The sequence below is a fragment of the Elaeis guineensis genome, chromosome 9 (assembly GCF_000442705.2).
Source record: "Elaeis guineensis isolate ETL-2024a chromosome 9, EG11, whole genome shotgun sequence".
Lineage (NCBI taxonomy): Eukaryota > Viridiplantae > Streptophyta > Magnoliopsida > Arecales > Arecaceae > Elaeis > Elaeis guineensis.
The window spans coordinates 2,078,871-2,104,884 of record NC_026001.2 but is presented as its reverse complement, the minus strand read 5'-3'; the positions used below and the strand labels follow the sequence as shown (position 1 = coordinate 2,104,884).

Below are 26,014 nucleotides of genomic sequence, written 5' to 3'. Positions count from 1 at the left end.
GAGGCAGTCATGATTGAGATCATCAGAGGTCCTATCAAGGTGACTCAATATAAATCAAGTGTTACAATTTCAAATAGAATCAGACTGGGATCAGATCTTCCGTACGAATTTCGGAGCAATCTCGGATCATCTTATTTTCATCTCAATTTTATCCTAGGGTCCGTGATGAAATTAGAGAGAGAAAAAGACACTAGAGAGATAAAATCATAAAGAGAGAGAAAAAATTTAGAGAGAGAAAATAGAGAGAGAATCTAGAGAGAGAAATTGGAGAGAGAAGGTAGAGAGAGGAGAGAGAAAATTTTTCTCTCTTCTTCTTCTTCTTATTTTATTTTATTTTTATTTTTATTTTTATTTTTTCTTTCTCTCTTTCTCTTTTTTTTTATTATTTTTTTTCTTTTCTTTTTCTTTTTCCTTTTTCTTTTTTTTTTCTCTTTCCTTTTTCTTTTCTTTTCTTTTCTTCTTCTTCTTCTTCCTTCTTCTTTTCTTCCCGCGGCCACCCTTGGCTGAAACAGGAGAGGACCATGAGGTCCCCCCCTCGGTGGCTCGGGCTCCGACGGCTTGGCCGGAGATCCGGCAACAGGTAGAGGCGGCGGTGAGCAATGGACGGCCGGCGGCAAGGTTCGGCCGACAAAAATCAAAAAGAGATCGGAAAACAGGGGATTTCTTGTTCATGGATTTTCCGACGAAGACGGTGGCCGACGGCGAGGCTTTGGGCCAGGGGAGAAAGGAAGAGGGAGAGGAAGAAGGGGAGGGGCTTACTTTGCTCCGGCGGTTGAGAAGAGCTTCGACGAATCCCTTTTTCCCATCTAAGAACCCGCGGATCCTCTTGGAAAAAATCCCTCAATTTCTTAAAAAAATCTCTCCAAAACCAATTGCAGAGACATAAGGGAGGGAAGGAGGTTTTATAGGAGAGATTTTCTACCTCTGATCGGACTCTGTCGGTCTGATTTCATCATAAACGGAGAGGAAGAAGACTCCGGTTAGGAGTCTTCCTCCTCCTCTATTTTTTTTTTTTTTTTTTTAATTCTGGGTTATTACATTCTCCCCTCCTTAAAATAATTTCATCCTCGAAATTAAGTTATGTCGTTCGAGATACCTATTTCAAAGTATACATTCTTCTTGTCATTCTCAAGCTTACAATAATGTCATATATATATTATTTATTTCTCATGATCTTGTTATAACAAAATTATTTGAAATTTCAAATTCATCCTTTTTTATTGATTTTTCAATTTTTTGAAGAACTGTAATATTTTGGACTTGTATTAATATATCACCATTATTTGTCTAATACATTCCACTCAAATTCATAATTATCTCAGACTACCTTTGATAGAAAAATAAATAAAGGTCAAACATCGGGCACTCTTCACAATCATCGATTTTTTTTTTTTTCACTTGATTTTCCAACAAATTTTATATATAGACTCTCATCTTAAGAAAACCTCAATCTTCTATATCAGTTTAAGTAACAATATTAAATTTTTTTTAAAATATGAGATGTATATCAGGACATTCTAAGTTTGAACTAATATCAGAACTATCAAGCTGTTAATAAACTTGAGATATCTTAAATTTTTTGACATTATCTACAATGAAACAACCTACTGACAAAAATATCCGGCTATGATCAGATTAGATCCAAATCTGTAGCATCCTTTCATTATCAATAAAATCCTTCCTTATTTGCAACTAATGTATTCCATCATATTATCTTTTAATATTTCTAATCAATTTAATCCACCACGCTTTTGCTGCGCACTCTGATCTTAATTTATCAAATTATATAAGTCTATCAAAGATAAAAAAAATATCCTTATATGTTAGGTCAATCCAGGATAGATCCAACCTTCAAATTTCATATAAGACTTAGGGCAAAATTTTAAGTTTCTTTATCTTTACTACCTTTGGGTATAGCATATAAAAATTAAATCTTGATCCACTTCCTATATTTGAAATGTTGCATAAGTTTCATCACTCTTCAATAATCCAACATGTCTAGAATCAATTGGAGTTAACCTTAGATTTACCTTACAATCATTAGATAATTTCTAATCAATTTTTCTTTTTCAAAGAATTAATTCTAACTTGACAACTAAAAGAACTCAAGCCAACATCCTTAAGTAGAATCAACTTGATTATTTCTTATAGAACTCCCTTCATCACAACCCTTAATATTAATCAATAAATCTATACAAAATCTTATCCCTTGTATAAGTCATTCAAAATTTAACATTAGCAAGATGTCTTAATTTAATTTAAAAATCCAAACTTTGACTTGAATAATTAATACACTTCACCATCTTCAATATTCACAAAAAAAAAAATCTAATCCAAAGATAGTAATATGAATTATTAAAAAATTTTATCATAACCTGTATATCATTCTCTGACATAATAAATTTTCTTCTTTAATTTAACAATAATATCAAAATACTTTTGAACCACTTAGAAAAGTAAGCTTTTGACTTGAAATTCAATGCAACTTGAAAGATCAAGGAATCCTATTCAGAATATGATATTTTGATTAACCAAAGATTTCACCAAAATGTGTATCTCATATTCTCATAATAAAATTTAAGTATATTTTTCATCTAAGATTGAGTTTCATATACGACCTTTTATAGGTTCAGTGTTCAAAAATATTTCTCTCTCATATGATGTAATTTCTTCTTAGACCATACCCTAATTAACTTTCTTTTGATAAGTCAAAATTCATAATGCTCAGTCAATTATCATCAAAATTAGAAAAAGTATCATGATCTTTGATCATATAAGTTTTACATTCCAAAATTCTCTAGTATATTCAACATAACTTATCAATACCTCCCACTTCATTCCAAGGTCAACTCTTTTCATACTTAGGTCAACCTTACCAATTGAAATCTAAGATATAACTCGTCAATTCTATTATAGATATCACATGCCACTTATGCATAAATTTCATCTTAATATCTATTGATTTGAAATCTAAATATTGAATCTTCTCTTTTATATCTATCATGTTCCTCATGATCATAACCTAAGTTTACTAAAGTCATAATTTCAAATAATTATAATCTTAAGCTTAAATACCACTTAAATCATATTTTCTAGTGATCATAACCTAAACTCTAATATCATTCTATCATACCTTTAATGATCATAATCTTAAACTCGGATATTATCAATCATACTCTATTGATTATAATCCCAAAGTTTTGATATCACTTATATGACAATCCCTAGTGACTTAAACTTAAGCTCTAATATCATTTTATCAAATCCGAATCACTTATATGACAATTTCCAATGATCATAACCTAAGCTCTGATACCATTCTGTCACGCCCCGAACCCAACATCCGGGTCGGATACGTGATGGCCGCACACTCCTTAGAGCAAGCCCTAAAGAATATGCAAGGCCAAATTAAATCATTACAACCTTATCAACCATAATATTTAATTTCAATAATAATTCATAAAACTTGCATAATTACAATTAACATTTCTTCAATCCTCTGATCAGGTATCAATGGTACTCTATCTATGCATCCGCTCACTCACAAATCCATACCATAGCCAACCATGGATATCTTGTAACTCTGAGAAGAAAAAAAAAATGAAGGGGTGTAAGCTTTACAGCCCAGTAAGAATTCCCATATCACACCAATATAATAATATAATCTAAAAATAATGATAGGCAATATCACATAAAAGTCGATGTCACTATCCAGAATACTGCAAATATTTATAGATTATCTATTTTATCAAAAGAGATGCATCATCATATGTTAAATAAGTGAAACAATTTTATTCAACGATTGTTTCATGTCTTATCTTTCTATTTTCTTCTATTATCACATCATCTTTAATCCTTTCTTTTTGGCTTTAGCTTTAGCTTTAGCTTTGGCTTTGGCTTTGGACTACCAGGATCATGCGACGATCTTTTATTCGGATCGATTTCTGTGATCTTTCTCGGATCGAAATATTCATGATCTTTCTCGGATCAAAGTGGCCATGATCTTTCTCGGATCAAATCATTCATGATCTTTCTCGGATCAAAGTGGCCATGATCTTTCTCGGATCAAATCATTCATGATCTTTCTCGGATCAGATTCTTCATGATCTTTCTCGGATCATATTCTTCCACACATAAACCTGTGGGGGCTGTCCCAGGCATAAGCTCCTGGCAAGCTATTCCACATGACAAGGCCAGTCCAAACCATAATTCTCTTTCTTTTCATATTCATGAAATTATGATATTTAACTTCATTAATCAATTCATCTTTTGCAGTGAAATAAATATGTCATACACATAATCATACCATCAATCGCTGATACATTTGTATTGATATAGCATACTCATGCTCAATATCACATAAATAAATAACAATATCTCAGATATAATAAATTCATCGATCTCAAATCCAACGATGCAAAATCAATGAGATAAAACCAACGATAAAATAACATATATAATGATGATCATGTACAGGGATTCTTACCTTTATCGGTGACTGATCCAAGCACAAAAATCAATGTTCTTCTTTGATTTATGAATTCTTTAACAAAATATTCCACTCAATATCATTTGCAAACAATCATCTCTTCATAACCCTGATCAAGTATAAAGATCATATATGGAGAAAATTACCGATAATCGATCCTAATAACACAGATTGAGGACCTCTCTTAGGATTAATCAAAATTAGGATTTATCTAAGTATCTAGATCCTCCACTGATCCATAAGACTTCTGGAGAGAGAAAATCCATGAAGAGAGAGAAAATTCTAGAGAGAGAAAGTAGAGAGTGAAAGTGGAGAGAAAAATTTTTGTATCCTTCTGATGAGGCAATCATGATCGAGATCATCAGAGGTCCTATCAAAGTGACTCAATATAAATCAAGTGTTACAATTTCAAATAGAATCAGACTGGGATCAGATCTTCCGTATGAATTTCGGAGCAATCTCGGATCATCTTATTTTCATCTCAATTTTATCCTAGGGTCCATGATGAAATTAGAGAGAGAAAAAGACACTAGAGAGATAAAATCCATAAAGAGAGAGAAAAAATCTAGAGAGAGAAAATAGAGAGAGAATCTAGAGAGAGAAATTGGAGAGAGAGAAGGAGAGAGAGAAAATTTTTCTCTCTTCTTCTTCTTATTTTATTTTATTTTTATTTTTATTTTTATTTTTCTCTTTCTCTCTTTTCTTTTTTTTTATTATTTTTTTTCTTTTCTTTTTTTTTCTTTTTTCTTTTTCTTTTCTTTTCTTTTCTTCTTCTTCTTCCTTCTTCTTTTCTTCCCGCGGCCACCCTTGGCTGAAACAGGGGAGGACCATGAGGTCCCCCCCCTCGGTGGCTCGGGCTCCGGCGGCTTGGCCAGAGATCCGGCAACAGGTAGAGGCGGCGGTGAGCAATGGACGGCCGGCGGCAAGGTTCGGCCGGCAAAAATAAAAAAGAGATCGGAAAATAGGGGATTTCTTGTTCATGGATTTTCCGACGAAGACGGTGGCCAGCGGCGAGGCTTTGGGCCAGGGAGAAAGGGAAGAGGGAGAGGAAGAAGGGGAGGGGCTTACCTTGCTTCGGCGAATCTCTTTTTTCCATCTAAGAACCCGCGGATCCTCTTGAAAAAAATCTCTCAATTTCTTAAAAAAATCTCTCCAAAACTAATTGCAGAGACATAAGGGAGGGAAGGGGGTTTTATAGGGGAGATTTTCTATCTCTGATCGGACTCTATCGGTCTGATTTCGTCATAAACGGAGAGGAAGAAGACTCCGGTTAGGAGTCTTCCTCCTCCTCTATTTTTTTTTTTTTTTAATTCTGGGTTCTTACAGAAAACCTGTAACTGCATTTCCAAACATGTAGCTGCATTCAAAACTTGCATCTGAAAATCTATAATTACAAAAACTGAATACACATAGCTGTAACTGCATTCCTCTCTGCATCATTAGGTCTTGTGTCAAACATCCCCAGCTTGACACTCCATCCTCCTGTAAATATTTTACCACTAATAAAATAGGGATAGTTTTACCTCCCACTTCATCAAAAAAAAAAAAGAAAAAGAAAAAGAAAAAAGAGGTAGAAAGATTCCACGGCTTCCCCGTGTTCACACTTGCAACACGGTCATTACGTCGCGTCTGTTACTGATCATCCGATCAATGACGTGATTTCTCAATGAAGTCCAAAACCTATATGCTTTTATGCCTCCCATCTTTCCCTCAGGATCTGTCAGTTGTTACACCCATAATCCAGGCAACCATTCTTTAATCAGAGCTTTTAGACCCCAGCAAAGCTGACCATTCAGACCCCACTTATCTTTATTAGACCCTAATAAAACCCAACATTATATGCTTACGTCGTACGATAATCGTTGATTTATTAATCTAATAAGTAATCATACTAATCAATCCAACTTCTTTTGAAGAGATCTATTAATTAATCAATCAAACCAGCTTTTCCATTAGCTAAGATATGCTTACGTCGTACCATTGTGACATGGCTGTGGAGGTGTATTTGGGGAAACGCTAACCCCCTCTTCCGTAGGATAGTATAATTTTGCCATCTAATTCTAGTGATCTCAGCATTAAGTATATTTTTCGGGAGACGAATATGATGGCTAAGTGGATAGCTGCTTTTGTTATAAAATATTCGAGATCCTTCTTGAATTGACATTCGAGATGCTTTTATCCTATTTAAAAATATTTTATTTTTTTATTATCTTAAATATATTAATATTTGATGGATTTGAATTCTCCATCTTACCAAAAAAAAAAGCAAATGAGCTTCTTCTATTTTTGTTTGTGGGACCAAACTTTCAGCAGAACCCAAGATCGGTGGATATCCATGCATTCGTGTTTCATCCTCAACAGCTGATCTAACCCACCAAATCCCACTAGCAATTATCGTACTTTTCGTCTCCAAGTTCCCATATGCGGCAGACGCTGAGGCTGCCAGTTGGACGGCTGCAGTTGTCGGCCAAAGTAGTTCGGATGATCCTGGCCATCCACCATCTACAGCCGACGTAAGGCACGTGTCAGCACAAGCGCGAGAGGTTCCACCACACGTGGGAGCTGGCACGGCACGGGTTCTCAAATTCAAATGCAAATGAAGCACAAGGTCTGCATTCGGGAGGGAATATATATATAATAAGAGAAAGGAAAGCAACGCCAGCTCCGAACTCCGACTGGTAGAAGAGAAGAAAGGGAGGGAATATATATAATAAGAGAAAGGAAAGCAACGCCAACTCCGAACTCCGACTGGTAGAAGAGAAGAAAAGAGAGGAGAGGCGATGATGGTGGAAGATATTAGGTTTTTGAGACCTCTGGTTCATCTCTTGATTCCTTTCTGCCTCCACTGGATCGCGGAGGAGATGACGGTGTCGGTGCTGGTGGATGTCATCACCGGCGCCCTTTGCCCCGGCGAGAAGTCCTGTTCCGAGGCCATCTACCTCACCGGAGTCCAGCAGACGGTGATCCATCTCTCTTTCCTCGCGATACTTCTACTTGATCTTGAATTCTTGGACTCGTTTTAGTTCTTAGATTTCGAATTCTTTTTGGCGCCTACATCTAGCAGACTGTTCCGATGATCTGCTTGGGCTCCTTTCCATCGTTTCTTTAAGAATTCTTGAGTTCTCGATTACAATTTGGTAATTGAAGTCTGTTAGGATAATGACTAATCTGATGTTTATGAGTCGATTCGTATAGGCTCACCAATGTTGTGAGATGGCTCTCAGATGATACTTTTTTTTCGACGTCGATTTGGAGTTTTGCTTCACTAGTATTTGATTGTAAATGTTTGGAATGGACTTGGTTTATCGAGCATGACTTATGATCAATATTCAACTCCCCTCCGCCCCCCTTCTGTTGGAAGGGTTTTTTCTTCCCCTTTCCCTGGAATCTCAGATGTTCTGATATACTTGTAGGTGGTAGGAATTTTTAAAATGGTGGTGCTTCCCACATTGGGTCAGCTTGCAGACGAGCATGGGCGTAAACCGCTGCTTCTTATTACTACTTCTACATCCATAATCCCATATGGTATGGGTCATCTCTAATTGCCTTACCCAGATATATCTGGATCTGAAAATTTTTATAAATGATTCCATTGAATACTATGAATTGATCTCCATCGTAGATTTTGTATGGAAGAATTTTTATTGTAAGCAGCTGACTGTAGTTAGATCCATATGATGTGCGGAATGTTATTTCTTTATTATGACATCATTTTATTCTAGCTTCCACCATTAATTTCATTAGATGACCTCCCTGAGTTATTTTTATGACAGGCTGCAACTTTAGGTGATACAATGTTCATAGCATAATTTGTTAGATGATATGATATTTATAACACAATTTGTCAGCTACCATGTGCTTTGGTTCCAATATCATATCATAACCAATATAATAATCCAACTAGCTTAATGATGCTTGCTTTTTGTTTTTGATGTTTATTCCTTTATGTTTTGCTGAATTTTCATTTTTTGTACACTTTTGTCCAGCTATTCTTGCCTGGGATAATTCAAAGTCATCTATATATGTGTTTTTTGCTCTTCGCACAATTTCATCTATCATAAGCCATGGAAGTATATTTTGCATATCGATTGCTTATGCGGTATGTGGTTCTTTTCTTCTACATTAGTGTACATGATGTTAGTTTCTTTGATTCTTCTAATACTCTAGTATCTATCTGATAATTGAATTTCCTTTTGTGTTTTGTCCAAAAATATGCTAACTAAATACAGATGTTATATTTTCCTTTAGATATTTCCTGTTTTAAGATTCTCAAAATCTCTAATGTTATATCATATGGAAGCATTCACTCCCATATAATCCATATATATATGTCTAGTGTAATAATTCTGGTATCATCAAAACATAGTCTGCTATGGCACTGCATCATGCAATGGAGAGTGGACATTGGCACAACATATAGTAGACATGGGTTAGAACATCCTGGATCATAATATATGAAGTAACATTCCTTGTCCCTGCGATGATGATCTTTTATATACCACTTAAATTTTGCCAGCACACCTGATCACATTGGCTTGTGTTGCGGCAAATCCTCGGTTGCGCTTGACTCCGATGAAGAGCAACTTGCAAAAGAAGTCCACTGGCCGGAATTGTGTCTGGTGGGATCTTTTGATGTCTAAATTAGTGAGAAGTGGTGAACAATAGATATTTTAGAATAGAATCTGACAGAATTTAGTCCAGAAGTGTCTTACCCTCGTTGTTCCCTTACCTCTCCTTTATATAGCAATTTGGTATAACTGTTTATAACGGTTTGGCACGAGAGGTCCCGCTTATCTCGGCATTATGTGATCGTGAGTGGACAGTTAATGCCCACTAATAATCATGGAAAGTAGCCGTTATGCGCTCTTTGCGCTTGCGGTTTTTGATATATTGACTGTGTCGGTGATGTGGGCGTACTGATGTATATCGGTGCTTGTAATATATCGACTGATCATTGATTGGTGACTCTGATATATCGATTGACCATCGGTTATGAAGTCGATCGAGTCGTTATGGTTGACTTGGATCCATCAGAGAAGTTGATTGGAATTATCGACTGTCTGTTGGTGTACCGACTGATAATCGGATGCCCATGTCCTTGGCGCAGATAGAAAATCGAACGATGAGCCTTGTAGATATCATAGTTGAACTAAAACTCATTCAACGGTTCGGCTTTGACGATTCTCCACAAGGTACTGATACATATTCGGATGGCCGACCGTGAATCGGGGAGAATAGGTCTGCTTGCCCCAACAATTGTCCCCCACTCTCAAGTTCAAGGTGGCTTGACACATTAGACAAAGAAAGTCTCCATGTGTCATTTTGAGCTTCGATTTTGCGGTCATTTCGATTGCAAGCATTAATGATCCCCTCGAAAATCAAAAGATCTCCAGTCGTTTTGTCATTTCGATGATCGTGCGATCATCACTGGGATGTTGATTCGAGGAGACGGTTATTTAATGTTGCAGTCGATTGGATGGTGGAATGATTTGATTTGATTTCAGCCGATCGGGAGCTGCCACATGTCCGACGATTGTTGGCTCCTGTCAATTCATGCATATTGTGCCCACGTGTCTCAATCTAGTGGTAGGTGCGTCGAAAAGTCTGAACGACGATCGGTTCAGAGGTAGCCACGTGTCAGGATCTGGGACAATCTCATTTCGAATGAGTCTATCTCGGTCATCGATGGGTTCTATATATATAAGGTCACTTTTTTCCCTCATTTGGATCTTCTGCCGTAATTTTGAGAGCCCGATCAATCTCTGTGGGTGTCAAGAGTATCGTTGAATTCTAGTGGAAGTCAAAAGCTTCAGAGCCATCTTCTTCTTCTTCGTGTCTTCATGGTCCCTCAGGCTCTTAGCTTTCAGTTAGTCTTCCTCCTTTCACTTTCCTGCTTCTTTTTAAATTTTCCTTCCACCATTATCAAATGGCAAGTAATAGTAGGAAAGGCAATGGTAAGGCTAGAGTAGATGAGGATAGACCCATAGATAAAGCCCTTAGTTCTTCTCGGAGCAGTCGACCAGCTCGTTCGGTTGGCGGTTCCCTTTCGGGCCCAGTAGTAGAGGTTTCCTCTCTGATCGAGTCCGCAGTCATTCGTCTCTGGGAACAATATCGTATCTCGAAGTAGTTTCGGCTGTTTGCACCTGGTTTGGATGGTTGGATGACTTTTCCTCCTCTGGATCAAGTTACTTTCTATGTTGAGAACCTTCGGACTGGCCTTCGATTTTTAATTTCGGAGTTCGTTCGGAATATTTTGGACTATTACCGATTCTGCCTAGCCCAGCTTGCTCCAAATTCTATTCGGCTCCTCATTACCTTTATCTTGTTGTATCATATGATTCCGATCAATCCCAGACCATCCCTCTTTTGTGCTTTCTTTCTTCGCTCTCATTCGAAGGTTGAGGGTTGGTGGTTTTTCAGTCCGAGAAAGAGTCTGTCTTTCATCATCGGCCTTCCGTCTTCCATCTATAATTGAAAGACTCAATTCTTTTTTGTTTCTTCTTTGGCTTGGGGCTTTCCTTCCACTTGAAGAAATCCGAGAGTGAGCCTGAATGATTTCAGTCGAGTTGATGCCGTCGATCGGAAAGACTTCCTTCGACTAAAAAATATGAAATCCCTCCGCAACGCGAGCTATTGACGGAGCAGGCTCTTTACGACACCAGACTTAGTTTGGCGCTTGCCGTAGGTATAGCATAGTCGATTTTTTATTTTCATTTTTATCTAACTTTAAATTTATAACTAAATCGTTATCTTCGACTTGCAGCTATGCGATCTTCGGTGCGACCTTCGGCAGATGAGGTCTGACGATTCGCTGCCAGGAAGAGGCCCGTTGCTAGTGTGGGTCCTTCTCGGGCCCCAAAGAAGACTCGGCCCAACATACCATCTGCAGTGATTTCTGAGGGGCCACACCGAATCACCGTCAGTCGTAGCTTCTGAGGCCCATACTGAAGTAGTCGTTGCACTGTCGGCTTCGGTGGCTTTACCGACAACTGAAGTTCACTTGTCGAGTAGGCAACTAAGCGATGAAGATGCTGTCGCAATTGTCGATCTAGAACCGTTCAGTGAGGGGCCGATAATATCTCGGGCGCCACCCACGCCCGAACCAGAGCCGGTCTACATAGAGTCGGCCGTATCTTAGGTGCCACCCATGCTCGAATGGATGGCGGTTCCCATAGGTTAGTTGTCTGCACAGGAACGTGGGAAGGCACCAGAAGTTTCAGCTGACGATGAGGCTCCAACGAACTTCAGGGAGCTCTTCGACATTCGAATTTTCGCTGGTGAGTCAGCTTTGGCGAACCCAAAGTTGGCTAAGCGGCTTCTGGAGGCTGTACTTCTTCCGACTAACAGGGAGAATAGAAAGAGTCGGACTGTGTCCGACATGTTCTCGTCATATTATCCGACGATCCTTAGTGTAAGTTGGTACTCCGTCCTCCGTCTTTCTTATACTTGCTCCTTTTTATTTTTAAACTCTTCTCTTCTTCTTTTCAACTGGTGCATGATATGTCAGCATTAGAGAGAGGGTAGAGGGCAATCGTGGACCTCCGTCGGTCATGGGTCGACAAGGTTGCGGTCACGAATGCCGACAAAGCTGCTGCCATCGAACATCTTCAAGCGGCAACAGAACGGAAGGAGAAATATCAGGAGGAGATCTCCTATATGTAAACTGAGTTGGAGTTGGTTAGAGCCGAGTTAGAGTCAGCTCAGCAGTCGATCACGTCCTGAGAGGAGCGAATTAAGAGGAAGAAGCATGTGATCAGTCGGCTCCAGAGGGAACGTGATGGTTGCATCTAAGAATTGGAGGAAGAATGGGAGAGGCATTGGGCCACCAAAGCTCAGTTGGCATTGGTCGATGCAGAGTTGGCTTCCGTTAAGGAGGAGGTGAAGTCGGCTCAAGAGGCTCTCAGTCGAGTGCAGGAGCAGGCTGTCGAGGACTACAAGAAGTTTGAAGACTTCAAGAATGATGTGGCCTACTGGGTCGGATACGAAGATAGCAGAGATGCTATCGAAAATCTTTATCCAGATCTAGATCTCAACAGCATCACTGTCTCGACGGTAGAAGTAGAGTCAATCGACGAAGCAGCTGTTTCGATTGAAGAAACTGTACCCACATTGATCAAAGTAGAGCCGGCTACTGTTGAAGGCCAGGAGATCGGAGCTGTAGTGGTGACTGATGCAGCAGCTGAGGAGATCGAGCAGCAGTAGTCGACGTAGATGTCTTAGGTTTTTATTTTTGTTATTGGACTATAGTCCGATTTTTCTTTTTGTAATCGGACCTTAGTCTGATTTTATAATCCTTGATAAATGAATGAAAGCAACTTTTTCTAAGTATTGAACTTCTTGAATGTGTCGTTTGTCATAGATACTCATTATCAATGTAGATGAATATCAACCGACCACCGACTATCAATCGATATGTCGTTTAATAATCGGTAGTTAGAGTTGTAGGATTTGCTTGTTAGTCGGGTATCAACCAACTAAACTTTAGGCATAAATTTTTTCAAGTATTTGAATACGGAGGCTAGTTGAATATCTTTCGATCGATCGAAGTCAAGTCGATATATTTTTCACTCGATCGTAATCGAGTCGGCTTATGTTTTGCTTAATTGCAGTTGAGTCGGTATATATAGTTGTCCACCTGATGTTGATACGTAGAGTCGACCGATCAAAGTCGGCATGTACAGTCCGATTGAAATTGGGTCGGTATGTATATTGGCTGATTAGTCGTCGGTCAGATATCATATATCCAGTCAAGAGTGTGTTGAAAATCGATCATATCATTTCAAATATGTTGTAAATGTAGACAACTTCATTGATAGTACATTCGGAGGTTGTCTGCATTCCACGTCCGAGAGATAGTCGTTCCATCGAGGGTCTCTAGTTGGTAAGTGCCTGGACGAAGTGTTTCAGTCATCCTGTAAGGTCCTTTCCAGTTTGAAGATAATTTTTCTTGATCCAAAGATTTTAAAACTTTTGCTTTTCTCAGGATCAAATCTTCAGGATGGAAGACCTTCGATTTGACCCTCGCATTGTAATATCGGACCACTCTTTGTCGGTATGCGGTCATTCTTATCTGAGCTTGCTGCCGAACCTCCGGGAGTAAGTTCAAGTCAGCTCTTCGACAGTCGAAGTTGCTTGGCTCTGCATACTGTTCGACCCTCATTGATGGCAATCCGATCTCCAATGGGATTACTACTTCCATTCCATATGCAAGGTTGAACGATGACTCTCCTGTTGGGATGCGAGGAGTCATTCAATAAGCCCATAAGAAATGGTATAGTTCTTCTATCGACAAGCCCTTGGCTTCATTCAGTCGAGTTTTGAGATCATGTAGGATTGTTTGATTTGTTACCTCCGCTTCATCGTTAAATTATGGACGGTCGATAGAGGTGAGTTTGTGCCTAATATGAAGTCTGCATGGAACTCTCTGAATTTTTGATTGTCGAATTGTCGACCATTATCGGTGATGATGGTATGTAGCAATCCAAATTTGCATATGATAGACTTCTGAATGAAATCTTCTATCTTGCCTTAGTGATTTGCGTCAGGAGTTCAGCTTCCATCTATTTGGTGAAGTAATTCACGATAACCACCAAAACTTTCTCTGCCAGTTGCTAGAGGGAAGGGGCCAAGAATGTCGATTCTTCATTGTGCGAATGGCCATGGTGCAATGATCGGTGCTAACTGGCTGGCCGATTGATGCAGTATGTTGGTATATTTCTGACATATCTTGCACCTCCGATCAAGCTCAGCTACATCTTTCTTTATGGTTAGCTAGTAATATCCCTATCACAGAAATTTATAATTCAATGATTTGCCTCCCAAGTGATTTTCGCAAATTTCTTCGTAGACTTATCGAGAGTATAGTCAGCTTCGGTAGGTCTCAAACATTTAAATAGGAAAAGAGAGAACGACCTTTTGTACAGCTGTCCATTCATCAAGACATATTGCGAAGCCATCCACTTAGTCGTTTGGCCTCTAAGGAATTCCTGAGAAAAGTACCGTTGGTTAAGTATTGAATAATCAGATCCATCCAACTTGGTTCATCATTTGTTTGTAGCACTTCGTCAACCTTATTGATACTCGATTGTTCAAAATATTCGACAAACGTTCGGCCGAGTAGATTGGAAGAAGTAATTTCTAGTCGAGAAAGCGCATTGCACGTGCATTTTCACTTCTTGAGATGTGAGAGATCTTGAAATATTTGAAGGTTTGGACAAGATCCCTCACTTTTTGAAGGTACTTCATCATGATCGGATCTTGGGCTTCAAATTCACCTTCGATCGTTCCGATGATTAGTTGTGAGTTGGTGAAGACCTTCAAGTTGTCTGTGCCAAGCCCTTTAGCCAATATCTGAGTCGATATGATCAGAGCATAGATCATTTTTTTCGTCTTTGAATATCGGATCTCGATATTGTGAAGTACTTTGCTGGTGTAGTATATTGATCGTTAAATCTAGTTTTCATCCTCCCGGACAAGAATCGAGCTGACTACTTCCGAAGAAGTCGCCAAGTAGAGATACAACACCTCCTCTTTTGGTTTTGTGAGTAGTGGAGGAGACATCAAGTATTTTTTCAGATCTTCAAAGGACTGTCGGCATTCATCCGACCATAAGAAGTCTTTCGTTTGCCGTAGGATCTTGAAAAAGAGCAGACACCTTTTTATGAAATTCGAAATGAATCGGTTGGGTGCGGCAATCTTTTTGTTTAGTTGCTGTATCTCTTTCTTAGAACTGGAATGCTACATGTTGATAATAGCCTTTATTTTCTCCAGATTAGCTTGGATTTTTCATTGCGACACGAGAAATCTGAAAAATTTTCTAACAGTCACTTCGAATGCATATTTGGTCGGATTTAACTTCATTCGATGTTGTCGAAGTGTGTGGAAGGCTTCTTCTAAGTCCTGAATATAGTCATGAGTTTCGGTACTTTTCACCAGTATGTGTCGACATAAATCTTCATGTCACGTCTAATTTGTACCTTAAATACCTTGTTGACCAACCGTTGGTAAGTCGCTTCGGTATTCTTCAAGCCGAATGGCATCACCTTATAGCAGTAAATGCCTTTGTTAGTTGTGAAGGCTGTGTTCTCCTCATCTTCAGGTGCCATTCAGATCTGATTGTATCTCGAGAAGGCATCCATGAAACTAAGGAGTCTGTACCCTGATGTTGCATCGACTAATTGATCTATCTTCGATAAAAAAAAGCTATCCTTCGAACATGCTTCATTCAAATTGCAGTCGATGCAGATTCTTCATTTTTCGTTGGCTTTTCTTACCATCACGACGTTGGCTAACCAATCCAGATAATTGGTTTCTCTGATGAAATCTGCCGCAAAAAGTTTGTCCACTTCTTCGTCGATGATCTTCTGCCTCTCCGGTATAAAAGGTTTTTTTTCTGTCTCATCGATTTAACTTTTGGATCGACATTCAATCGATGAGTTATTATTTTTGGAGAAATCCCAGGCATATCGGCTGTCGATCAAGCAAAGACATCGGCATTGGCTCTCAGTAGTTCTACCAGTTGCTTTCACTCCGACTCAGGTAATTGTGATCCGATTTGAATAGTTTTAGTCGGATCATCTTCTCTCAATAGGATCAAAACTAATTATTCGACGGGTTCACCCTTTCTTCATTATCCTTATAGTCCAGTTTGTCAACCAATAGAGGGTCTTCAAGCTTATTGTCTTTGGCAGAATCATGAAGCAGCGCCTGACTAGTTGCTGATCCTCTCACATCTCTTCGACTCTACTCTTCATTGGGAATCGGACGAGGAGATGATAAGTCAAAACTATCACTTTCAACGTATTAAGTCCCGATTGGCCGAGTATGATGTTGTAAGCCAAAAGAACTCGGACAACCGTGAATGTTAAGAGGATGGTGTTTTGTTATGGTTCGGTTTTCGCAGTCAGAGGGAGAGTAATTTCACCCTCCACATTGATTGCATCTCTAGTGAAATCGATCAAGGGTGTAGAAACTCTTCTGAGTCGATTAGTCAACAGTCGTATTTGAAAGAAAGCAGAGTAGAATAATATATTTGTAGAGCTTTCATTATCTACAAAATTTTTTTTTACATCATAATTTGCTATCATCGTCGAGACGACGACAGCATCATCATGAAAGTTTGTACTCCTTCAACATCATCATCCAAAAAAAAAGATTATATTATCATATCGTTGCTTTTTCGATGACTCTTTTTCGAAGTTTGCCCCCCAGTCTCTCGGCCATCTGAAAATCATATTGATGACTCTCGTCGTTGGTTGATTATCGTTTGCTCCCTTAGATTGATACTGAGGTTGTTGATCAACAGGAGGTTGAGTCCGACGATCGCGTCGAAACTTCTCGAGATAGCCTCGTCGAATCAAGATTTCTATTGTCTCTGAGTTGAATGCACTGTTCGATGTCGTGATCATGATCACGATGAAACCGACAGTACTTATCATGGCTCCTCGATGGTGCTTTCATTGGTGGGGGATGATGGAGGTACTTTTCTCCCTCGATCTCCATCAGAATCTGTGCACGAGAGACAGAAAGAGGAGTGTAGGAGTCATACTTGAAATCGAAATTATTCAATCTCGAACTCCGTTGGTGGGGTGAAGCTCCTTTGTTGTTTGATGTTCGATTTGGCTCAGTCGGAGCTCCATTCTTTTGTTTTTTCTTCTGGCCTTTTCCTTCCGATTGATGTCGGTCAGTAGCGCCTTCATCCGCATGAATATATTTGTACGCGTGCTTCAAAAGTTCAGCATATGTTCGAGAGAGGGTCTTATCCAGAAAATATGTAAACTTGGATCATCTCAAACCCCTCTTCATGGCCGAGATGGCCAAATCTTCATTAAGATCCCGGATCTCAAGTGTGGCGGTGTTGAAATGCGCCACGAAGTTTCTCAGTCTTTCCTTCATTCTACTTGATGAAGAAGAGATTGTCGGACGTTCGCGGCATCCTTCTACTGGTGCTGAAGTGGGTCACAAACGATTGCTCTAGTTGCTCGAAAGAATATATACTTTTCGGCTAGAGCCTAGAATACCAGGCTCAAGCAGCTTTTCGAATTATAGCCTGAAAGCCAAGGCATAAGAGGATGTCAGTTGCCCTCTGAATCATCATGAGAGCTTTGTAGCTCTCCAAGTGATCGATGGGGTCGGTGGAGCCGTCATAAAGCTCCATCTGTGGCATTTTGAATCGAGTCGGGATTGGCTCGTCCAAGATGCACCGACAGAAAGGTGGAAACGTGTGGATGCCAAGGTCATTGGAGGAGCCTCGCCCATCCAATTGAAGCTGATTGAGTCGGTGATCGATTTTCTTGAATATGCGCTCATAATCATCGAGTCGCCGCTGTTGAGAGAATGTCGGGGTAGAATCTCTTGAAAAATTTGAGGAAGGAGAAGAAGGTGAACGTGGCCTCTTCCTCTTCTTAAAACTATGGCGGTAAGAAGGAGAAGGAGACCATCACTGTCGGCGGGCGGCACGATGGGAGTGCTGAGAAGGTGATGGCTCGACATGATGGAAATATCGAGCCGGTCGTCATTCCGGTGATGGAGAAGGAGATCGTCGCAGGGTGCGGCGACTGTGCCTAGATAGTATTGTATGCGTCGTCGGCTCCTTCGCCATCGGTTGCTGCTACTGTTGCGTGTTTGTTACTGTTGAAGGCTATATGCATTGCCTCCGTTAGCATTTTCATTTGCTGCATCAAAGTAACGAGCTGTTGTGCGTCCGTGGTGACGATTGGATGCGAGGAATTGGGCTCTACCGGTAGAGGTGGAGGTGGGAGATCTTCCTAGTGGGAAGAGTGTCTGGCGAAGCCGGTAGAATTATTTTGAGCCCTCATTTTCACCATGACTGAATTAGTTGTCACCCTCTTACCTGGCGTGTCAATTTATTGCGGTCAATCTCTGATTGCGTTGGACTTCGGTGAAGAACAACAACCTGCAAAAGAAGTCCACTGGCCGAAATTGTGTCCGACGGAGATCCTCCGATACCTAAGTTAGTGGGGAGTGGTGAACAACAAATATTTTAAAATAGAATCTGATAGAATCTAGCCCAGAAGTATTTTACCCTCGCTGTTCTCTTACCTCTCCTTTATATAGATAATTTGGGTGTAACTGTCTGTAACGATTTGCACATGGAGTTCGCTTATCCCGGCATTATGTGATCGTGGAGTGGACAGTTAATGCCCACTAATAATCATGGTAAGTAGCTGTTATGTGCTCTTTGCGCTGATGGTTTCTGATATATCGATTGTGTGTCGGTGATGTGGGTGTACCGACTGTATGTCGGTGCTTGTAATATACCGATTGACCATCGATTGGTGACTCTGATATACCGACTAACCATTGTTTATGAAGTTGATCGAGTCATTATGGTTGACTTGGATTCGCCAGGGAAGTCGATTGGGAATTATCGATCGTCTGTCAGCGTACCGACTGACAGTCGAATGTCCGTGTTCTTGGCGCAAATAGAAAGTCGGACGATGAGCCTTGTAGATATCATAGTTGAACTAGAACTCATTCAGCGATCCAGCCTTGACGATTCTCCATAGGGTACCGACACATATTTGGGTGCTGAACGTGAATCGAGAGGAGCAGGTCTGATTGCCCCAACAGTTTGGATTTAGATTCAGGTGATAATTAAAAACTTTAGATGAAAAACAGTTTAGGTGACTACAGTTAACTTTATTGATATTGAAATGATCTCTATCAAAGAAAGTATTTCATACTTATGATTGACTAATTGATATATGTATAAAAAAAAGACTAATTGATATCCAAGCTGTTATGCAGCTTATGATCATGAGGCGCAAAACGAAATTGTTTCACTGTTACAAAATGTATAAAAAAAATTGAAATAGCATATGGGGGAATGTCAGAATGTTTTTTATGGGGAAGATGATGAAGAAGAAGCTAAAACTGAAGAAAGAAAGCAAAAACAAGCGAAAGATGGGTTCCATGGCTTACAATCAACATAAATTTGAGCTAGCATGATCATTACATGTTAATTATGGAGAGATCAGTTTCCTTTTTGCTATGGTATGTTTTGATCTTTAGTCTGCACATCATGTTAGATGATGATGTTTGATGTTGCCTGGAAGTTATAGTTTCAATAAAATCTTAATTCAAGTGTTTTTATGAATCTGTTACATAAAACTGTTCAGTGAAGCACCAGCAAAGGCAGAAAAGGGATCCTGGTTAACACAGTCTCATTTTACCCTGCTGAGAGATCTATAGTAATTGGTTCTATGTATGTTAATTGTTCATGCTCTTTATCTTGAACCTCTCAAATCCTAGCTATTTTTTTTTTTTTTTTTTTTATATTTTTTTCCTTGTTTTTTTTTTTTTTTTTTTTTTTTTTTTTTTTTGTTTTTTTTTTTTTTTTTATTTAATTGTTCATTTGCTCTTATATCTTTGAATCCTCTCAAATTAGTAACGTATTAAAATGTATCTAAATATTTAAGTACAAAGCCAAATAACTGATATACGAACTTAAGATGTACTTGCATTTAATTTCTTGTCGAGTGTCTGTGACGCTCGTAGATATCTGGATCATCAACATAGTCTGAAGGGATATCAGTTCAACCCTCTAGTCAATTTACACCCGTACTCTCGAATATTCATCATCCTATAAGGCATCCTCTCTGGATTGTAAGACATCTCAGACCTTTCGCTAAAATTCTGACTCTGAGAAGTATCCTCGAGATGATGGTACGGTTGTGGAGGAGTCCATCTAAATATGCCAGTAGCAAATCTGATCCTGGAGCTGCTCCAGGCTACATAGGGTTGTAACCACTAGAAAATAATATGTTATATGCTTCAAATAATATTTTAAATTAACTAAATATACACTATTTTTATATATTTTTTATTTTAATTAAATTTTTAAATTTAATATTAAAAAATATTTTTTTAATTTCAAATATTGAAAAAAATTAGAAATTGATTAAAGTAGTTTGAATCATTCTAAACATGATTCCAAACTCTATTTTTTTTCGTAAATTTAAATTTTTTTTTAATTTTAAATAATAAATATTTAAATATTTAAAAATAATAATTAACAAAAATTAACAATTTTGGTGTATCGTGTATCTTTCAAAGATCTATCACTATAATTAATCATCCCAAAATCACAAGATTTTGCATAATTTTCTTCTATTTCATTCTTTCTCATTTTATCCTATTTTAACAACAAATTAAAAAAAAATATACTAAGAAAAACACATTATTTACTCCAGCCAAAGATCAGCCTCTCCTCGACCACTCCTGCAATTTACGGAATTTTTTTTTTTTTTTCTAATTTTTCGGAGGTCTCAACGATTTCGTTGAGACTTCGGACCCTCGGAGTTCTCTGAGACATCTCAGAGAACTCCAAACAGGTAGGTTTTATGGATTTAATGTTGTCCTTGGATTTTGGTATGAAAAGTGCTTCATTTCTTTCCTGTTGATGCTGTTTTTTTTTTTTTTTTTTTTTTTTTTTTTTTTTTCCTGTCATGAAATGGATGTGTTGAACTATTGCAACTATGATTTCTGTTCTCCTATTAGTCAGATGTAGTGGAAAGCCGCAAAAGAGCTGTAGCATTTGGATGGATGACTGGGCTTTTTTCTGCTTCACATGTGCTGGGAAATGTCTTAGCCCGTTTTCTTCCAGAAGAATGGATTTTTGAGGCATGTTCTCAATCAGACTTAACTAGCAGCCTTACTTTATGACAATGATTATCTATAGTTTGCCATTTTTTCGTTTGTCTTACTTTCAGAGCTGCATTTTCAGGTGTCAATAGCTTTGTTGGTCTGTTCCGTACTTTACCTGAAAATATATCTGATCGAGACAGTTAAGAAAGCTCCAAGCCCACATCAGTGTTTGTCTTGTTCCAGCTTAATTCTCAATGTCCTTCAGGAACGTTGGAAGTCAATGAAAGACACTATAATTGTGGTCACTAGTAGGTATAGTCTTTCAGGTGACCCATCACACATCAACATATTCTTGCAAATCATCTTTGTATACTATTTTGATATCTTTCAAAATTTTTCACGATACTCAAATGTTGTCAGAACAAGGTATACATTGCTCAACTACATCTGCATATATAATGAATCCACAAACTTAGGTTTTCAAGTGAATTTGAGGATACATATATGTATATGTGATGAGCTTCTTGTTTCTCTTATTAATCAGCCTATTTATCTGATTTACAGCTCAACACTTAAGCGCATCTCATGTGTTTCCTTTTTCTTTGAGTTGGGATGTCTGGCATCAGCAGTGTCTTGCTGGTATTTCCTTCTATCAGAAGTTGGTCCCCAAAAGGATTTATGCAGTAGTGTTGATATGTTTTGTCATTTGCACTGCAATAAACAGTTTATATTATGTTAATATCATTTTTCAAAGCTGTTATCACTCAGCATTTGATTAAAACTTACACTTTTTAGCTTTTCCTATGCAGTACTATTTGAAGTCAGTATTTGGCTTCAGCAAAAATCAGTTCTCCGAAATTCTAATGATGGTTGGCATTGGGTCTATATTTTCTCAGGTGATGTTATGGGGGAAATTTCTTAATGAAGGATACCATATGATGCTTTTATTTTGTATTTTGAATGGTACAATAGAACTCGCTTAATTCTTTCCATTCAATACACCTAATATTGGAAGTGATATATGCCAGCAATATAAGTCTATGCTTGTACACCTTCAGATCTCTATCAACAATAAAATACATTTGAGAACCTCCATTGTGGATATTTTTGATAGCTATATCTCAAAGGTGCTCGATACCAGAAGCTTACCAAAATGTTGCTGCTACTTGCTGACTTTTGCAGTCATACTTTGCGTGACCATGACCATCAATGACAGAAGTAATTACTTTGAGTTTTAGTGAAAATAAAAGTCTAACCATGCAATATATATCTTTTCTATTCATATTTCTCATGATTCTCGGTTATGTTTTTGTTGCTATTGTTAATGAAAGTCCGGCCCTTGCTTTAATAAGCTTAGGATGCTAGTGTTATCTTCTTCTAGTAAGTCATTTGTAATGCCACATAAACTGTCTTCTTGGTGCTGTATAATTGCTGATCCTGATCATCTGAAATCATGATTGATCATATCTTGGTGTTCAAAGATCAAATCTGTAGTCTCTACTCCAGTACATCCCTGGCTGCACTTTTTGTTAAACTGTCTATCAATAATATAATGAGAAAATTGGGATAGTTGATGCAGAATTTGTTTCATACAAGTTACAAACATCTTTCACAAGCCATACTTGTGTTCAGAACGGTGATGCCAGTACTGATGTTCAAAGCTGTTAATATGAAATCTCGGGTTACAGATTTTGGTGCTTCCAGTTATCAATCCAATTATAGGAGAAAAGGGTGTATTATGTATCGCCCTGGCTGCTAAAATTGCTTATGTAGGTCCATGACGTCAGCTGCTCATTCCATCCATTTCTTTTGTCAATCCAAAATTTGATCTCAAACATATATATCACTTTTTATGGGCAGGCTTTGCTTTGTGGATTAGCATGGGCACCTTGGGTATGTATTTATCAGTACTAAATACTGGCATGTGGCTACTTTCTTGACAGAATATAATAATGGGATGTGCCATGATTTACATGTATAGTTTAATTGAGTTTTAACTTTAGATATTTATAAAGTTAGTGGTGTCACTTCTGCAGGTTCCATATCTAAGTGCTTCATTTGGAGTCATATATGTTCTTGTGAAACCATCGGTGAGTGATTGGAGAGCTGCCTCATGCCTAACAAAGAAATAGCCTCCTTAGTTTTTATGTTTGTATTTGCAGACGCAATGTTTTCTGCAGGATTGCTTCACTAAACATCAGTTGTTAATTAATTTTATTTAGCATTTGACAATGTCGACTAATTGTAGAGTCAACATTCACAGATTTATGCAATTGTTTCAAAGGCGGCAATCTCGATGGACCAGGTTTGTTTCATTCCTTATTATCCTGTGATAGTTTTGTGTGACAATTTCAGGTACTATTTTACCAATGGTCCTTCAAAATATTTGGAAGATATGGTAGGATTTAGTGTTGCAAGTTAGTCTTCTTCCTAGTAATATGTTTTAGTTCCCTGTAATTTTTCCAACATCTGTCTGAAATGTTTTAGTGCAATTGCAATGGATATACATATGATTATTTTGATGTAGTGCATTTCTCAAGCTATTCTTTTAGGATATCATTGCACTGCATCATGTATGTTAACAAATCAGATTATATGGCAATCACCAGACTCTAATGGAGCAGATTTGTCTTTAATCAAATGCAATTTTTTTTTTCATGGAGGCCTTTTTTGATATGGCAATAAGATACATGGTTGTAGGGATTAAAAATAGGCAAATGAAAGATCTTGCCATGAAACACCAAAAGAAGAATGATCATACAAGAAAGTAACCAATGGTCCCAATCCATTTACTTGAAGCTAAAACATTGCAAAAAAAATTGAAATAGTAAAATGCAACCAAATGACTGGTAGTGCTTCGAATACCATTAGCTTATAGATTCTCCTATGTAAGACAACAAACCATGACTAGGATGACATAGGTAAATGGTCAAAGACAACAGTAGATTGTGCATTCCTCCATTGATGATAATATCAGCAAAAATAAAGAAGAGAGAGGAACTCACGCACTGCTAGTTAGGGCCACGTCAAGTATTGTTTCAAGCTTTCTGCTCTAAATACACCTCCCATCGTTACTTAAAAGAAAAGAGAACTGTCCCCACCTTAGCAAATCTACTTATTGTGAGGAAAATGCGGGTAGTTTATTCTAAACGAAGACATATAGCTGAATGATGGAGAACACATTTCTGCATGTGAAGTGGAGCTTGCTTAGTTTACATGTTTGGCCTTTCATGTGCACTAAATGGTGTCAGCTCCATATTTGTTCAGTTTATTTTCTCTATGCTGACTTGATAGTATAAAAGGATGGTGGGCTTCACAGGGAAAAGCACAAGGATTTATCGCAGGAGTTCAATCCATTGCCAGCTTCTTAGCGCCTATGGTGATGAGTCCACTGACCTGTAAGTAAAATCATTCTGATGCGATGAAAGCAGCTTCATTGTTAATCTACCGTGTTTGCAAATTGTCACATGTTTGCATGTTGCTCTTGAGAGACATGATTTAGTAAACTCAACGTCTTAACATCCTGTCTTAACTATTTCAGCTCTGTTCATTTCGAGCAAGGCCCCTTTTAATTGCAAAGGCTTCAGCATTTTACTTGCATCAATCTCTGTGGTAACTCTCTCTCTCTCTCTCTCGCCGCGCCCACTTTGCCCTTTCCTCCTCCCTTCCAAACAAAAAACACACTATCCCAATTTTAATGGTGAAATTTGTGTAGATGGTCTCTTTGGCCCATGCTTGGCTTCTGAATCCAGACAATCCAGAGAAACCGCCTGATTTTGAGATTGCACAGACGTCAGATGAATCTATTGAGGCACCCCTCGTGCTACAGTCTTGACTACGGTCATTCTTCTGTTGCCAATACTAAGAGAGAGAGAGAGAGAGCTGGCCATGTCAGCAAGGTCTTGTTCCTCAACTGAATAACAACAGCTTATCATGAGCTATGCAAAATTTACAAGCGTGTGCAGGAGACATAAGTGAGACACCTTCTGTCGATCCTGCTGCAGCTCAAGCAAAAAAGGGTTGCAGCATTCTATGCATTGTTGCATAGTTATTTATCGTGTAACTAGTTGTGTTCCTTTGCATATCCTGTTTATGCACATATTCATCTTCAGTGGTCGCTCTGCGTCTGTGTTACTCCAATTTAGAATATTGCCAGTAATTGTTAGTACAACAAAAAGGAAGCAGCTGCACAGATTACCGTGGCGCTACAGAGTGCTAGCAATATCATCTATACTAGCGAGGCCTGACAGTTCTTTTTGTTCAAGCCCTAAAGATTAGGAGTCTTTTTCCTAAATAATACAAAAAAAAAATATTTATTTAAATAATTTAAATTCTAACTTATTTACGAATATAATGCAAAAGAGATAAAACGTCATTCTGAAGGACATTTTATTCAGTCCACGTCATCCATAATTTTCACGTAGACATCGTCTAAAAAAAAAAAAATTATTTTAAATGAATTTTTAAAAACTCATTTAAAATAATATTTTTAAAAACGTCATTTTGAATAAGTTTTTAAAAATGCCATTTAAAATGGTGTTTTCTATTTTTTTCTCAAAAAAAAGAAAAAAAAAAAAATAAAAAAATAAATTTATAATTTTAAATTTATAAATAAATAAAAATTTTAATTTTGAATGAAATTTAAAATATAAAAATTTAATTTTAATTCAAATAAAAAAATAATTTTAGATGATTTTTTTCTTTTCAAATTAATTTTTTAAAAAAATATCTAAACAAAAATCTTAAAAATTTAAAAATTAAAATATTATAGAAAAAGAAAAAAGAGAAAGAAATGCGAAAGAAATAAAAATTATAAATTTAAATTTAAAAAAATAAAAATTTTAAATTTAATTTAAAAACATCATTTCAAATTCTTTCCCATTTCAAATTAATTTTAAAAAAATATTTCAAAAAAAA

At 37.8% G+C, this 26,014-nt stretch overlaps 1 protein-coding gene across 1 annotated transcript; it reads left to right on the top strand.

Moving 5' to 3' along the window:
* The first annotated feature begins 7,132 nt into the window (after nt 1-7,132).
* LOC105033877 (uncharacterized) lies at nt 7,133-25,208 on the top strand. The gene is given in 15 exon segments (XM_010908843.4): nt 7,133-7,449; nt 7,903-8,014; nt 8,476-8,588; nt 21,011-21,133; nt 21,237-21,409; nt 21,662-21,702; nt 21,705-21,736; nt 21,907-21,993; nt 22,786-22,866; nt 22,958-22,990; nt 23,134-23,187; nt 23,361-23,402; nt 24,417-24,495; nt 24,639-24,709; nt 24,813-25,208. Coding segments are annotated over 15 exon segments (1,341 nt in total). The 5' UTR covers nt 7,133-7,269; the 3' UTR covers nt 24,933-25,208.
* The last annotated feature ends 806 nt before the right edge of the window (nt 25,209-26,014 follow it).